Source organism: Pipistrellus kuhlii, unplaced genomic scaffold (genome assembly GCF_014108245.1).
Source record: "Pipistrellus kuhlii isolate mPipKuh1 unplaced genomic scaffold, mPipKuh1.p scaffold_m20_p_12, whole genome shotgun sequence".
Classification (NCBI taxonomy): Eukaryota; Metazoa; Chordata; class Mammalia; order Chiroptera; family Vespertilionidae; genus Pipistrellus; species Pipistrellus kuhlii.
The window spans coordinates 18,151,706-18,167,100 of record NW_023425427.1 but is presented as its reverse complement, the minus strand read 5'-3'; the positions used below and the strand labels follow the sequence as shown (position 1 = coordinate 18,167,100).

Below are 15,395 nucleotides of genomic sequence, written 5' to 3'. Positions count from 1 at the left end.
GAAGCCTTTAATATCGTTATTTGTGTTACACGATACACAGTCAAGGGTGATGATGGTCAATACTGCGATGGAAATGTTAAAAAAAATATTATACACGGCTCATGTCTTCCACACACCTTCCCGGAAATAAATTAGTGAGCACGGAGAAACCTGGCTGGGCGGCAGCCAGAGCTGAGGGGGGAGGGAGTGTTAAGGCAGTATCTACAAGGGGGAAGAGTGGCAGGGGGCAAGCTAAGGCCTCAGTTCCTCCCCTCCATCCTCCCAGACAGGGGAGGAAGGAACCACACACTTCCTAGACCCAGAGGTGCTGGCTGCCAGCTTCCTACCTCTCCCGGCCCCTTGTTCACTGCCGCAGTGGGAAGTCCTTGCCTGCCAGGGAACTAGGCATGTCCTGTGGGGAGGGAGTTCTTCCCTGGTTCCTCAGGGCCAGAGGGGCTCAGCAATGGGCTATAGTCACACAGCAAATCAGCAGCAAAGGTAGCAGTCTAAGCGAGCCTTGGTGGGGCCCTGCTTGGAAAAGAGGAAGTACCCACGTTCTCGAAGAGGGAGTCGAGAAGCCCAGGTTGGCGGTGACAGTAGTGGGAGGGTTGGCTCTGGGTCCAGATGACAGGGTGTGGGAACCTGACCTTGGCAGGAGAAATGGGTATGTTTGCGGGCTGGTATGGGCCTTGTGGGCCCTGAAGGTTCGGTCTCTGTCCTTGCTCCCTTTGGCATTTTCTCATCAGCTAACAAGGGCCCCTGTTACCAGAGGAGGTAGGGGTAGGTTGGGGGTTGGAGCGCTTCACCTTAGCTCGTGGGAGCTGGCAGCCCCTGGGTGCAGTACAGGGAGAGCTGCTGCCCTTCCTCAGTTAGCAGCCTTATTCTCTCATTCCCTCTCCCTCCTCCAGCTCCGCCTCCCAGGGAATGGGCTGCGAGGTGGCAGCGTGGAAGACTGGAGAGCACACAGCCTGGCCCTGGGATATGGGGTTTGTGGGGCATAGACCAGAGCAGTCTTAGGCTAACTGTGCTTTCATTTTTCTTTACACGGGGCAGGTCTATATTGCCCAGTCCCAGGGGAGGACCTTGACTTTCATCATCAGCTTCTCTGGCGTCTCCCCCACCCCAGCAACAGCAGCAGAGACAGCAATACACACATTCTGACTCACAGACAGCCCATATACTCACATACACAACATATACTCACACACATACACATTCATAGACACACACACACACACACACACACACACACATGTTCCCAAATAGATCTGCATGCATTCAAATATACACAGGTCCCATAGGAACTTCCCTTTCTCCTTTTCATACAGACATACAACTCAGGAAGCCTCCTGTGTGTACTCAAAGACACACACAGACCTCCCTATACACCTTCACAGACATTCCTATGAAGAAGTGTCTTCAGAACTTGCAGACGCTGCTCATTTGACAGCTGAAGCCCAGGGAACAGAGTGGCTTGTGGAAGACCACCGGGACAGTGCCAGAGCTGGGGCCAGAACAGGCTGTGCGTCCCAGTCCAGGGCTCTCAGTCCACCGCACTGCTGAAAGGCCTCTCACACCGTAAAGCTGAACACACAGTCACTTCCTCACCGTCTAAAGAGACAGGCTCACATAGAGACAGACACCCACCCTGACAGCCTCAGGCACACATGCACACACATATCCTACCAAGCTCTCCCTACCATACACAGGCAGCCATAGTATTCTCCTCAGCTTGCTCCCTTGAAGGTTCTTACTGGGAAAAAGAATTTGAGCTGCTGCCCTCCCTAAGCTAGCAGCCTTATTCTCTCATTCCCTCTCCCTCTTCCAGCTCCGCCTCCCAGGGAATGGGCTGTGAGGTGGCAGCATGGAAGATGGAGAGCACAACCCTGGCCTGGATATGGGGTTTGTGGGGGCATAGACCAGAGCACAGTGAGATGTCGTTCAGAGGATCTTGGGCTGGAGTGAGATGGGAATGGGGCATTCGAGGCTAGTGTTATCTCCTGCTTCTAGCCTGGGACAGAGACCAATGAACAGAAGCATTTGTGTGTTTGTGTGTGTGTGTGTGTGTGTGTGTGTGTGTGTGTGTGTGTGTGTAGGGGTTGGCAGAGAAATACATTGGTTAAGGGCAGGGGAGGACAGATCATATCATCCCAGCCATCTCAAACTCTAGCCTGTCTCTAAGACCTCTTACCCTCAACTCAGAGAACAAGGAAGGAAGGAAGGAAGGAAGGAAGGAAGGAAGAAAGGAAGGAGGGAGGGGGTGAATGGGACAAAGAGGAGGAAATAGGCAGTGATCCGATAAGTAGGGGACAATATTTCACTGGGCAGCTTTGCCAGGCTTCCCATCTGGAGATGAGGGGAGAAATGCAAATGGGTACGTGGCCAACAGGGGCTGCTGGAGGGGCTCCCAGGTACCAGGCCTTGCCTCCACTCCACTGGGCCTTTCTACCTCAAGGTCCCTTTCCTTTCTGGGCTGGGGTTCATGGCTTCATGGGGTGGGGCCAAGCCCCTGGCTTTGTGGTCCCTCCCACTCATTACTGTTGGCCTCCCTGCTGTCCAGTCCCCCACTCTCCCACTGGACCGTAGCTTCGGGGAGAGCAAAAAGGTGCTGGGCAAAGTCCCCCGAGTGACTGAACAAACAGCCCCTTCCCCGCCTCAGTCTCTGGGATAGAGAGAGACCCGGGCTTGGTTTCTCCGGCTCCATGAACACACAGAGGTACACGTCCTACCATAGGAGGAAGCAATGACTGTTACGAGGTTGGCGGCTGTAGGGGACGCGGGGCCGGGGGGCTGGCAGGAGAGCTGGGGAGGGGTCCGCCCCTGCCCTGTCAGACCTGGACCCCGGCGGCCCGGCTCCGTTGGCTGCGGCGGCCCCACCCACTACTGAATGTGGCAGGCAGTGGAGGACGTGGCCTGGCAGCACATGCAAGTGGGGTTCACGGACTTGGGGGGAATGAGGTCCAGGTCTTCGTCGTCGGGGATCTCATCTAACCGGTAGCCATCCTTCAGCAGCTGGATGTTCAAATCTTGGTTGATCTGCTGTAGACAAAGGGGAGGGAGGTCAGGCTCCAAGGACCCAGGGGCACCACCCACAGCCTGACCACATCCCCAGGCCTTCCCCAGATCTGTCCCATCCCAGGTCTCTCCAGAAACCCCTGGCTTCACCCCCAATTCAGTTCTGGCCTCACTTTCTTTACAGGCAGTTCCTTATGAGGCTCTGTCCCATGACAGGACCCCCCTCTCCCCCCGCCCATTCTACAGGTAACTTCCCACCTCGGGCCCTGTCTCTATTAGGGTCCTGCTCCTACTTGAGGCACATCCCATAAGGTGTGGTCTGTTTTTCTCATTGCATTCTATTTAAGTAACAACCCTTGGTTCAAGTCCCACCCCTAATCTCAGGACCCCTTAAATTGAGGCCAAGGTCTAACAGCCTCACCTTTATTCAGCTCTGCCCCCTTTAGGACCCACCCCACAGCGGCTCAGCCTAGCTTTGCCCATAGCACCCCTCAGGTGTGATTTGGCATTGGCCCATCCCTGCTCAGAGGGGTGTGTCTAGGGCCTCACCTCAGCAGAGGAGTAACCAGAAGAGGAATATCTGGACATGTCAAAGTCATCATCGCTGGCCACGGAGAAAAGGAGACAGAGGGAAGTGATTAAATAGAAATTAAATAGAAAACTCCCTGCACTGCCTCCCTAACCCCCACCAGTCAATACCCCACCCTTCTCCCACACTTCCAAATAAACAGCACAATCTAAATGAAAACTGCTTGCTGTACAAATGCAGTTCGAAGACAAGTTCCCTAGCCCCAGCTTTCTAAATAAATTGCCACCCTTACCCTCTTTCTGAGTGGAGAGGCTATTCCTTTCCCCCCAGCCCTTCCCCTTTTTATCTGGGCTCAAATCGCCCTGGCTTGTTGAGTTTTCCCAAAGTCCAGGTCTAGCCAGGTGTGCTCCCAGCAGCAGGGCTGCTCCCTCGCAGGGGCAGGGTGTTAAGCATTGAATCAGTGCCCATTCTCAGGGCAGCCATTGGGTCAGCTGTCCCAGAATAGCAATAGATTGTACCAGTCCCATTTCCCTCTCTCTACTCTTCCCCACCTCCAGGTAAAACATTCCAGTCCCTGGGGGCTTCATCCTCGGAGAGTTCCTGGCTGTCTGAGGGATATCTCAATTCTGACACTCTGGCAGGTGTGGCCTGTCCAGTCCACCTGTGTGCTCACAGGCTCCTGTGGCTTGCCCAGCTGCCCCAACACCCCTGTACACACCTGTCAGTGTCAAGGGCTACCAGTGGCTTCTCGTCTGGGCTCTGGTCAAGCGAGGAATAGCCTTTATTGGGAACGACCAGCCTGGGTGGAGAAATGGGGGGATTGGATTGGCAACGGGAACACACAAGCTTGGTGAGGAACTGTGTTGGGCCCTGCCCCACCACTTCCCCTCCCCCTCCCCCGTGGATTCTGCTGAGATTCTCTGCTCTCAGAGAGGAGCTTGGCCTGAGGAAGGAGGGAAGAGGGAAAGGCTCAGGACCAACATCGGGACAGATGCTGACTGGCAGGGACCAGGTGGGGTGTGTGTGTGGGGGGTGTCTACCTTGTCCGGGCCATGACAGTGTTCTTCTTGGGTTGCTGGAGTACAGGGCTACCCATACTTCCGTTCTTCAGGGAGCCCTTCCGGGCCAGCTCCCGTTGCTTCTCTGCAGGGGAATATGGGAAGGAAGCTGTGTCCTGCCCCCAGGGCCACCCTACCTTACTGCTCAGGGCAGCCTAGGCTGGGCGTCCATTGGGAAACGCTTTGCTTCTGCAAGCACTGTGGCAGGGATCCTAATTCCAGGCTCTGCTGCTCAGTGAAGACTTTACTTGGCCCTGCACAACCTGAGGCAGATAGTGAGGGGCAATCGGGGAAAGCTGACCCCTGTCTTCCAGGAGCTGTACTCCCATGTGGAGCAGTTAGTGTGTCCTCGATGCCAGAGAAAGGCTAGAGAGGGAGAGACAGAGCAGAAGGCTGGGGCTGTCAGGGCTTCCTACAGACGACATCTAGAACTGGAGAGAGCAGGGCATGCTAGGAAGGAGGGATAATGTACACAAAAAATGCATTTACAGTAGAAGTGAGCATAGGAAGTGTGGATCTGGATGGGATGGAGGGTGAAGATGGAGGACAGGTTGAAAAAGATACATTTATTCAGTCATTTGTTTATTAACAACATCTGTGTCACCAATCCCAGGACCTGTGCTCAGGGCATGACTTTGAATTCCAGATAGCAGGGCTTGGGATTAATGTGGAAGGAAGAGGAGCCACCAAGTGTTATGGAATAGGAGGGGCAGAATGGGGCTGGCAGGCGAAGGGGCAAGAGGCTGGAGGAGCCCCTCTGGCTATACTCTGCTCTCCTCTAGCCTCTTGAGTTCTCTGAGGCTCCAGAGCCCACCAGATTCATGGGACTGGCCACCAGGTGACCTACTGTCTGGTGTGTGTGGCACTGTTACCAGGAACAGCAATCTGCCGGGGCCTGGAAGGGGCCTGTGTACCCCTTCCTACTCACCCCAAGAAAAGCTTAGATGCTGGGAAAGGGACTGTTGGGTGGAGAGGGATGCTAGGGGAAAGAATGGGTGGGCGTCTCTAGCAACTGTGACTCTGGAACCTCCTCTGACTGTCATGTGTCTGACTCTCTCATGGCCAAGTGGCTGACCCTCTTTACTTTGCCACCGCTCATCTGACTCCTTCAGTTTTTCCCCAGCCTCTTTTCAGCAGGCAGCAGCTACCATTACCACTCCAAGCCTCTAGGGGGTGCAATTTGCCTTAAAATTCCTGGAGGTGGTGATGGTGATTTTTCCCCTGAGTGCTACTGGGCAAGGTTTTGAATTTTAATGAGGAGTTTGGTGGTAATGTAACGGAAAAGGAAAAAGTTGTTATTTTAAAAGCATGTTTGAAATTAAAAAAAAATTCAAAGAATAAACTGGCAAAACCAAACTACAGTCTACTATGCAACTACTTAAAAGAATGAACTCATTCTCTATATACTGACATTGGAAGAAGCTCCAAGACATTAAGTGGAATACAAAAACAAAAGAAGTTTCAGAAAATGGGTACAATATGGAACCAGTTATGTTAAATAACAAAAACTAAAAGACAGCCTAATGGGTGTGGCTCAGTGGTTAAGTATCGACTTATGAACCAGGAAGTCATGGTTGAATTCCCAGTGAGAGCATATTCCATCCCCAGTGGGGGGCGTGATTCTCTTTCATTATTAATGTTTCTCTCTCTCTCTCTCTTCCTCTCTGAAATTAATAAAAGTATATATATTAAAAGTAAGAAACAAAAACTTAGAATGATTAAAAGAAGTTATACTTGTTAGAACACTTGTATTGTTAAATTAAACAACAATACACAAAACTCGCTGTACTTTGAGTCTGATATCTTTGAAGAGGAACAAATTCCGCTGAGAGAACTGCTCTCTTGTTTAGAAAAACAGCCTGGGGGTTCTCTAGCTGTGGTCTGGAAGGAGAAAAGCAAGGTAAAAGACACACAACTTAAAAAAAAAAAATTAAAGAGCAGAATTCCATGAAAAGGGAGTCCTGGCAGCTGCGGTGGGAGAAGGTTTAGGATTGGAAGTTTAGGCTCTTAGGACTGCTGAGGGGTGGGCAGCTGGAGCCTGAGGAGAAAGGAATGGCAGAGGAGTTCTGAAGGCTAGTGATTACCTGCATTTAATTGTAAACTCTCCTGGATGTACTGTGTTGTAATTTCTCTTAACAAACCAATTTTTAAAAAATAAAAGTCTGTTATAGGAAGCAGCCTTGGTCCCTGAGGAGAGAGGGGCAGTGTTCGGCCTAGGGTGAAGTGAGAACAGCAGCTGCTGGAGCTATGGGCAGTGGCTGGGATCCAAGTGACTTCAAAGAGCAGCCTGTGGCATCAACTGACTCCAGAATGGACATGAGAAAAACCCCAAGGGGGAAAGGTGACCCTGGAAAGGGGGAGAGATACTTGAGTTTACTAAAAAACGCTGAGAAAAAGCTCCCCCAAACTGGAGCCCACTAGGCTCTGAGATGTCCAGATGGGCTGAGGATGGAATCGGGTGAGGGGCTCAGCTTCTAGGCTTTGGAATCCTCATTCTTTCTACCCCTCAGACATAGCTACTGCCACCCACCTACTGCCATGCCTCTATCCCTGCAGCTCTCCCCTGGAATATCTGGAGCCATCTTGGAGATGCCTCCCAGAGTTGTGGGTCCTGCAGAGAACTGTAACGTCCCTCTTTGCTTTGCAAGAAATAAGGTACCTGGCAGTGACAGTGACTTGGTGGCTTGAGTCTTGGAACCATTTGGCCCTAGGTTTCATGTGTGGCACCATGCTGCAGACCCAGCCCAGAGCACCTCGTCCATTCCCCGCATCTCTCTCACCCCCCAGACCCACTCACCCAGCTTTACTTGGAGCGGGGATGGTTTGTAATTCATGGCTACTGACTCACCCTCCCGGGCATCACAGTCTCCGTCTGAGATGGAGGCGGCGGCTGGGTCCTGGCAGGGAGAAAGCAGAGAGACAGGGAGTTTAAGGAAGTGAACACAGGAGGCTGCTGATCTCAGCCCTGAAGTTGCCCTTCCCATCTGCCCCCTGGACCTCGGAGGGCATCTGCCCCTGACAGCAGGAAAGAGATTCAGGGAGGGAGAAGAGACCCGTCCATCTTGAGAGGAAGATCCTGAACTGGGTAAAAGAGCCAAGGATCCCGGCTTCACTTACACTCACCTGCATGTCTACGTTCAAAGTCCTGGGTAATCTGGCCTCCTGTAGAAAGCCCACCGCAATTCTTGAAACCCACAGGATCTCCTTCTCTAAGCTCCCATACTAGTTGCTTGCACACCAGGGTCCTTCCCGTGTACTTGTTTGGAAAGGTCTTTCTAGGTTCCTGTGAGTAAGTCTGCATTAAGGTCAGAGTAGCTCCTCCCTAAGACAGGCCTTCTTCTCCCCGCCCCCACCCATTGCCTCCAGCACTGGACAGGCCCCTTCACAGGATCCAGAGAACTGACTGGCCAACCAGGCCATACAAAAAAGAGTTCTCATGAGGACTTCTCTGTTTCACAGATGAGTCCTAAAAATGTCTTCTCGAAAGCTAAAAGGTTGGCTGTGTATGGTAGGTGAGAAGACAAATACTGACAAATCAGCTGGTGGTGAGTTAGTCCCGAGTTGCTTGCTCATTAATCTAGCCTCACTCTTCCCTCCAACACACCACAAACCCCTGCTACAAGAGCCAGGTGCCTGGCCCACCCTGCCTCAGTCAGGTGGAAGGAGTCATTCACGTTCTCCATGAGAAACTGATGACCTGTGGACATGAGTACTGCCATCCAACGTATCTGCCTAGAACTACAGAATCTGAGGACTGCAGAGTGGATCCAAGGCTGTGCCTGGTCTGCCTCTGGGGATGCAGAGAGCAGTCAGAGGCAGGTAGAATGCTGCAGGATGGCCCCACAGTGTCAGGCCCAGAGATCTGAGTGGCTACTGGTGACTCAGCAAAGGAAGGATATACTAGTGTACCGGTTAATAATGCGAATTTTTTTCAATAGAGTTCAAATTGATTATTTGTTGTTAATAGAGATCAGTATTAATGGTTTCACCTGGTTTTAGAAGCTCATAATACACCACACCTTCCTGATCCCACCAAACACAGAGCATTGTCTTCTTCTCAAAGCAATTTGGCCTTGCAGTTGTTGTTGATGGTTAACCTGGATCAACCCATGATTTTGTGCATACAGGATTCTCAAAATAAATCCACTTTTCATCGCAAGTCACAATTCGATGCAAAAAAGACTTTCTTTCGTGCTGTTGAAGCAACATTTTACTGATGACTTTCGGTTTTCCATTTGTCTTTTGTTCAGTTGATGTGGCACCCATTTTCCTTCCTTTAAAATCTTTCCCACTGCTTGTAAATGATTGGAAATAGTTTGCTGAGCAATGTTTAATCTTCTTGTAAGTTGTTTTTGAGTTTGACACTCATCTTCATCTGATACTGCTTGTAATTGTTGGTCTTCAAACTTTTTCAGCTGACCTGGATGTTTTTTGTCTTTCACATTGAAATCATTACTTTTAAAGATTTTAAACTAACGTTCACAAGTATCTTGAGATGGAGCATGGGGCATGTTCACCATAAGCTTCCCGAAGTACAATATATGATAACTTGTAGCAGCATTTTTCTTCAAAATAAAGTAATGAATTAAAACTTCCCACAAATGCTCTTTTTTTTGGCACAAAATTCGACATTTTTAAGTGTAAAAATATCTATGATGTTTACACCTTCAGAAAATTTGACATATAAAGTTTTGAAGCTTGTTGTCAATACAACCAAATAGCATATATATCAAATCGCATATATCAACATATGTGTAACTCCATCTTTGAGAAAATCTTCATTATTAACCAGTATACCTAGTATACTTATTATGGTAGCTTCTGTTCCCTTTAGAATGAGGTAGTGGAAAAGAAAACATGCTTGTCACCAAGGGGAAAGGGAAAAGTCTAGAATATTTGGGAAGGAAATCCTGACCTTATTTGTATTCATTCAAGACACCTAAAGCACAAAGCCCTGGGTGGGCTGTGTTAGCAAGTTCCTGAGGGCAGAACCTGGGCTTCTGTCCTCTGCTCTGACTGCCAACCCTTAGCTGTGGTTGAGGTGGACCCGGCAGGAGGCTCTGTGCTGGAAAGGTTGTGTGCTGTAGTGTCTGCATCTCAACCAACTTCCCATTGCCACAAACCTTCCCGATCCTTCATCCTCTGCCTCCCTGGCTCAGCTCCTCCTTGGGAGACTTTTTCCCGACAGCACCCGTTCCCTGAAGCCTTGGAGGAGCAGGCCTCTCATGGCCCTTACATGCCTCTCTGCAGCAAAACAGCCTGGCAGGGGCTACGGGTAGGAAACATGGAGACCTGACAGTTTGGGCTCTGGCTTTCCCTTCAGGCTTTCCCTTTTCCCTGACAGGAAGGGCTCACTCCCAAAGCAACCTGAGGAGGCTTCTCAAAGGTACCTGTGGGACCCGACCAGGGGAGCATTGGCACATTTACACTTTCCTAGTCACATTCCTTTTTCTGTAGCGTTTGTCACATGTCACACATACCACATCCATTTGGAAGTAGTTTCCTTCACTGGCTTTCAGGGCACTCATTTCTCTCTCATCCACTGTCCTTTGCTTCCTCTGCAGGGTCCTGCCCTCAGTCCTCTGCTCTCTCTGGGGAACCCTGATATCGCCTGCAGTTTGGATTAACATGTTTACACTGGTGACTTCTAAACCTATAGCCCTCCAACCATGCACCCTCTCCATAACCCTGCACCCCATCCATCCCAGGAGAGTGTTAAGCCTCACTCTCGTTTCCCTGGGCTGACTTTTAAAACACAAACCTTTGTGCATCTGGGGCTAATGTTTTCCTCCCCAGTACAGATGAGTTCATCAGTTTCTTCTCTCAGGCTGGAGGTACTTGGCAGCAATGATAACATTGCAGGAAGGAATGAGGCCGGACTGGGGGCTGGGAAGCTATTGAGCAACTTTGGTCTCAGGGACCCACATGTGGTCCTTGAGGACACTGGGTGGGTCCTGGTGCCATTTGATCCCTGAGTGAAAATGCCAGTCCCTTTAGATCATGAGCCAGGGTGCAAAGCCCCAGACCAAGAGGTCACATGAAAAACACACCAGGCAGCATCTCCCTGTCACTGTCCATGATGGAAGGCCATCTGAGTGGCAAAAACAAAGATCTTGGGCACCGTGCCTGCAAACTCAAGCCTTTCTGTGGGCTTCCTGTATGTCTTTCCTGAGAGATGTGGCCAATGCACTATGATCATCACATGGAAATATAATCAGGGAGATTAAATGTGAAATATTCATGAATATAAGTATCAGAGAGGAACCCAGGCAGAAGGAAGCATCTGGCTCCAAGAAGTCAGGGAGAATTTAAAATGTCCCCAAGGACATCTGACAGGAGTTAGATCCGGGAACCAGAGTGGGGATTAGCAAGATTATTAATAAACACTCAGCAGAGACAGACATTGAAATTCATCCCTAATAGCAACCCATGTTTCTGCAACCTTTCAAATTCTCCACCGACTATAGAAATGATTAATAGCCCTGTCTTACTGTTTCTGGAACAGGATATATATAGGCTAATGGCCAGTGCAGAGCCAATATAACTACAGGAAGGCAAAAGTGCCAGAAGAATTCTTAGACTTAGTCCAGTAATTTTCATTAAATTATGTTCCCTAACCCTGTGCCCTGGGAAGGGCTGAGTGCAAGAAGGGACCAATAGGAGGTGGTCTGGCTTCTCTTAAACCAGAGTAGATCTACTTTTATTTCATTTACATATCGGCCTTTCCACAGGATTTTGGTTGCAGAAAGGGTTCTGTTCCTTTAAAAAAAAAAAAAAAAGGTTAAAACCCACTGATTTAATCTAATCTAGTTTTAAAAAAATGTTTTATTATAGAAATTTATTAAACTTACACAAAAGTAGAGAAAACAATACTGAATAGTGAGATTCCAGTTAACTATCCTTAGCTTCAACAAATATCAACTTAACCCATTTTTTTTTATAAGTCCCAGCTCCTCCATGTATTAGCTATGTGACCTTGGTGTCAATTTCCTCATCTTTAAAATGGTCCTGCTCTAGCCGTTTTGGCTCAGTGGATAGAGCGTCGGCCTGCGGACTCAAGGATCCCAGGTTCGATTCCGGTCAAGGGCACATCCCCAGTAGGAAGTGTGCAGGAGGCAGCTGATCGATGTTTCTCTCTCATTGATGTTTCTAACTCTCTATCCCTCTCTCTTCCTCTCTCTAAAAAATCAATAAAACATATTATAAATAAATAAATAAATAAATAAACAAATAAAATGGTCCTAATTCCAATGCCATTGCCAAAGGTTCTTGTGAAGCTAACACGAATTAATATATGCAACCACTTAGAATAGCACTCAGTATAGTACACACTGAGCACTCCATGTGTGCTGGCCCACACAATCCCGGACAGTGTGCCCTGGGAGTGACTTACCCACACCGTAGCCCTGGCACCACAGGCACCACATAGGTTGGGGGCTGGCTTATGTGGGAAGGTAGCTGTGGAAAAGGTGTTTTCCCCACAGGGTGAGGAGGGGTCTAACCAAGGGGGCATTCCGACTCCTTTCTTTCCTTACTCCACTATCCTGCAGTCGTCTCTCACTTATTTAACAATGGCAGGCCCGGGTGCCCATAAAGATAAATGGAAAATAGGCCCATTCTTAAGGAGCTCCCAGTAATTATCAATAAAGGCAACTGAAGCCATAGAAAAGTAGAAGAAAGTAACAAAGAGGGTAATCAGAGAAAAACTTCACAGAGGAAGCCACTTCAATAGTTCTCAAAACATCAGCTCAGCAGTTAGCTGAAGAGGAAGGAGAAAGGACAGTCAGGAAACATCTGCAACGGCTCTGAGGCATAGAACTAACATTGCGTATTCATAGGAAAGGCAGTTTGTTATAGTGAAACCTAGAGGTATGATGAAAAGTGGCAGGAAATAAAGTCATGGTGTCAGGAGGGCTCAGATGGAAGTGGAAGATGGGCCTTGACTTTGTTCTTTACTTAGAAGATAATGGGAAACCAACAAAGCCTTAAGCAAGAGAGTAACATGATCAGATTTGAGATGTCGAAGGATCTGCTGATAGCCACACAGAAGATGGATGGCAGGGGAATGAGACTGGAAGTAAGGATAATTAAGAAACTATTGCAACAGGGCTAACAAAAGATGGCAGGGACTTGCACTGAGCAGAAGCAGAAGATAAAAGGACAGGAAAGAGGATGATAAGGAGGGTAAAATTGGTGGGCTTTCAAGATAAAATGTAGAAAGAGGAGTCTATACATTCCTAGTTTTCTGCCTGGAGTAATTGGGAAAGGGATACTAATTAATAAGACAGACAATGAAGGGGAAGGCATAGCTACTCTGCCAGAAGAAATCAGATGAGTTCAGTTTGGGACATGCTGAGTTTTAAAAATATATATATGTATATTTTTTAGTTATCCTCACCTAAGGATATTTTCCTATCTATCTATCTATCTATCTATCTATCTATCTATCTATCTACCTACCTACCTACCTACCTACCTACCTACCTATTTCCGAGAGGAAGGGAGAGGGAGAGAGAAAAACATCAATGATGAGAGAGAAACATTGATTGGCTGCCACCTCCCACATGCCCCACACTAGGGATCAAGCTCACAACCAGGGCATATGCCCTGACTGGAAATCGAACCGTGTAATCTCCTGGTTCATAGGTTCATGCTCAACCCCTGAGCCACACGGGCTGCACTATTTTTCCATTGATTTTTAGAAAGGGTGGAAGGGAGACAGAGACAAAGAGAGAGTGAGACATCAATGTGATAGAGACACAGTGATTGGTTGCCTTCAAACATGCCCCCAACCAGGGCTAGGATTGAGTGTGCAACTGAGAGACATGCCAGGGCCCTTTGGTCCACAGGCTGATGCTCTTTCAAACAGGGCTGGGACATGCTGATTTCTAAAGTGTCTTTTGCTCTCCCTCTCTATCTCCCTCTCACTATTTCTCTCTCTCAATTCAATTTAAAAAACATAACCTCAGGTGAGGATTTTTTTAAAAAAGTGTCTTTTGGACATCAGAAGATATTGTTAGTCAGTAGCATTTGAAGTTTGGGATCTCAGGAAAGGGATATGGGCTGCTGGTGATGGAAGCCACAAAGGAGAATAAGCCACCTCAGAGAGACTGAGGACAGTGATTAAAGACAAAAATTAAGGATGGGACTCTGGGGCATATCCAACTTTAGGGAATGAGTGGAAGAAGGAGACTGAGTAGAAGCAGAAAGATGAGGTGTGGAAAAATAGCTAGGAAACCATTTAAGTAGAGTTTCAAGGTGGAAGAAATCAGCAGTGTCAAATAAACAGATGGATCTATAAGATAAAGACAATATTCAGAAAGTCATAGATGGCCTCAGCAAGCACAGTTTTAATTAAAGGGTAGAAACAGAGTCCAGATTACAGGGGATTTACGAGGAAATGGGAGATAAAAAAGTAGAAAATGGAACACAGGCTATTCTTTCAACCAGACTGAGGAGTGAAGAAATGAGAATGAATAACAACCAGAGGAGGCTTTGGAGTTGAAGGATTACTTCGCAGCTACTGAACACCACTGTGCTGGGCTGAGGGGAAAGAAGCTGGGTATAAAAGGTGTTTGATGAGAAATGATCTTTGAAGAGTCAAGAGGAGATAGAACAAGAACAAGAGGAGATGGGTCAGAGGAGAAAGGCTCCTCATTGAAATGGAAGGGAGGTGAAGATGGGGTGTGTGCGTGTGTGTGTGCAGATAATATGGAGGCGGAAAGATGGGAGGTAGGTTAAGGGCATTCATTCCTAAAAGCCTCGTTAGGTAAAGGAAGGAGTTGAATACCACAGGGATGGAAAAGAGGGAGATACTTGGTGGCTGGCCAGGAATGGAAGATCAGACTGGCTGGGTTCCCAGCTACAAATTCTCATCTTTCACCCACCCTTGATCTTCGACAGGATGAAAGATGCTCTCCGTGGTGCTGAACAATTCTGCCTTTGTTTTGTGGAGTGACCATGAATGATTCAGGGTAGAGACATGACTTGATTTTAGTGTTCCCACAGGAAAGGCAACCTCTGTCCTAGCCTCCAAGCACTAATTCTCAGGGTGACAGAAACTGAAACGGATTTAAAATGAGGTATGAAGAGGCATAGCAATTATACAAACATAATGTAACCTTTCTTTGCTGAACACACATGACATTTCCTCTAGTTTTAGGAGCAGAGGCAGTTCTGAGTTGTGAAATGCTGGAAGGCTACTTCTAGAATAGAGTCATGTCTATAGCCTGTTCAGTTCCCCTGGGCATAACCAGGAAGTAGGATAGACTTAGAGCATAACCAGGGCCAGCAAGGCAGATAGTGCTGATAAGGAACCAGAAAAGCAGGTAAGACCAGGAACTCAGACCACTCTTTGACAGGTGAGCACAGCCTGATGTTGGCATCAAAGACTGACTCTGTTTCTGTCACAGTTTGTCCAGAGGTCAGCTCAGAAACGTCCTGGGGCTGTGGTTTCCTTGTTTAGGATATTGTCACTCTCTCAAAATATCTTTTGGCAGTGGATGGAATAAGCATGTTTAGAAAACATGTTTTAGAGCACATGTGTCAAACACAAGGCCCGCGGGCCAAATCCGTCCCGCCAGGCCTTGCAATGTGGCCCGCACCGCGCTGTCGTCACTGCACTCTGCTGCGTTTCCATCACAATGACAGTTTATGACTGTTCAGTAAACCATTCGGCCCGCAATTTAGGCTGGATTTTAGATTTTGGCCCCTTCTCTGATTGAGTTCGACACCCCTATTTTAGAGAGATATACAATGCCTTTATGTCCAATGTCCATGGTTGGGCAGAACCTTAATCTCGTGTCCAAGAATAT

The 15,395-nt window shown here is 48.3% G+C and overlaps 1 protein-coding gene across 6 annotated transcripts in view; it reads right to left on the bottom strand.

Annotated features, from left to right (window-relative positions):
- Positions 1-2,710: 2,710 nt before the first annotated feature.
- The window catches only part of FAM219A (family with sequence similarity 219 member A), a 45,056-nt gene continuing 32,371 nt past the window's right edge, over positions 2,711-15,395 (bottom strand). Inside the window, exons 1-6 of one of the 6 annotated variants that reach the window (XM_036433534.2) lie at positions 7,705-8,261; positions 7,379-7,478; positions 4,564-4,666; positions 4,242-4,322; positions 3,544-3,598; positions 2,711-3,018 (exon numbers count right to left, since the gene is read on the bottom strand). In XM_036433534.2, coding sequence (XP_036289427.1) covers positions 2,860-3,018; positions 3,544-3,598; positions 4,242-4,322; positions 4,564-4,666; positions 7,379-7,478; positions 7,705-7,710 — 504 coding nt within the window. In that variant the 5' untranslated portion in view covers positions 7,711-8,261 and the 3' untranslated portion in view covers positions 2,711-2,859. Of the gene's footprint in view, positions 3,019-3,543; positions 3,599-4,241; positions 4,323-4,563; positions 4,667-7,378; positions 7,479-7,704; positions 8,262-15,395 lie in introns of those variants that run through there. The other 5 variants (XM_036433536.2, XM_036433532.2, XM_036433535.2 and 2 more) reach the window with 5 other exon arrangements.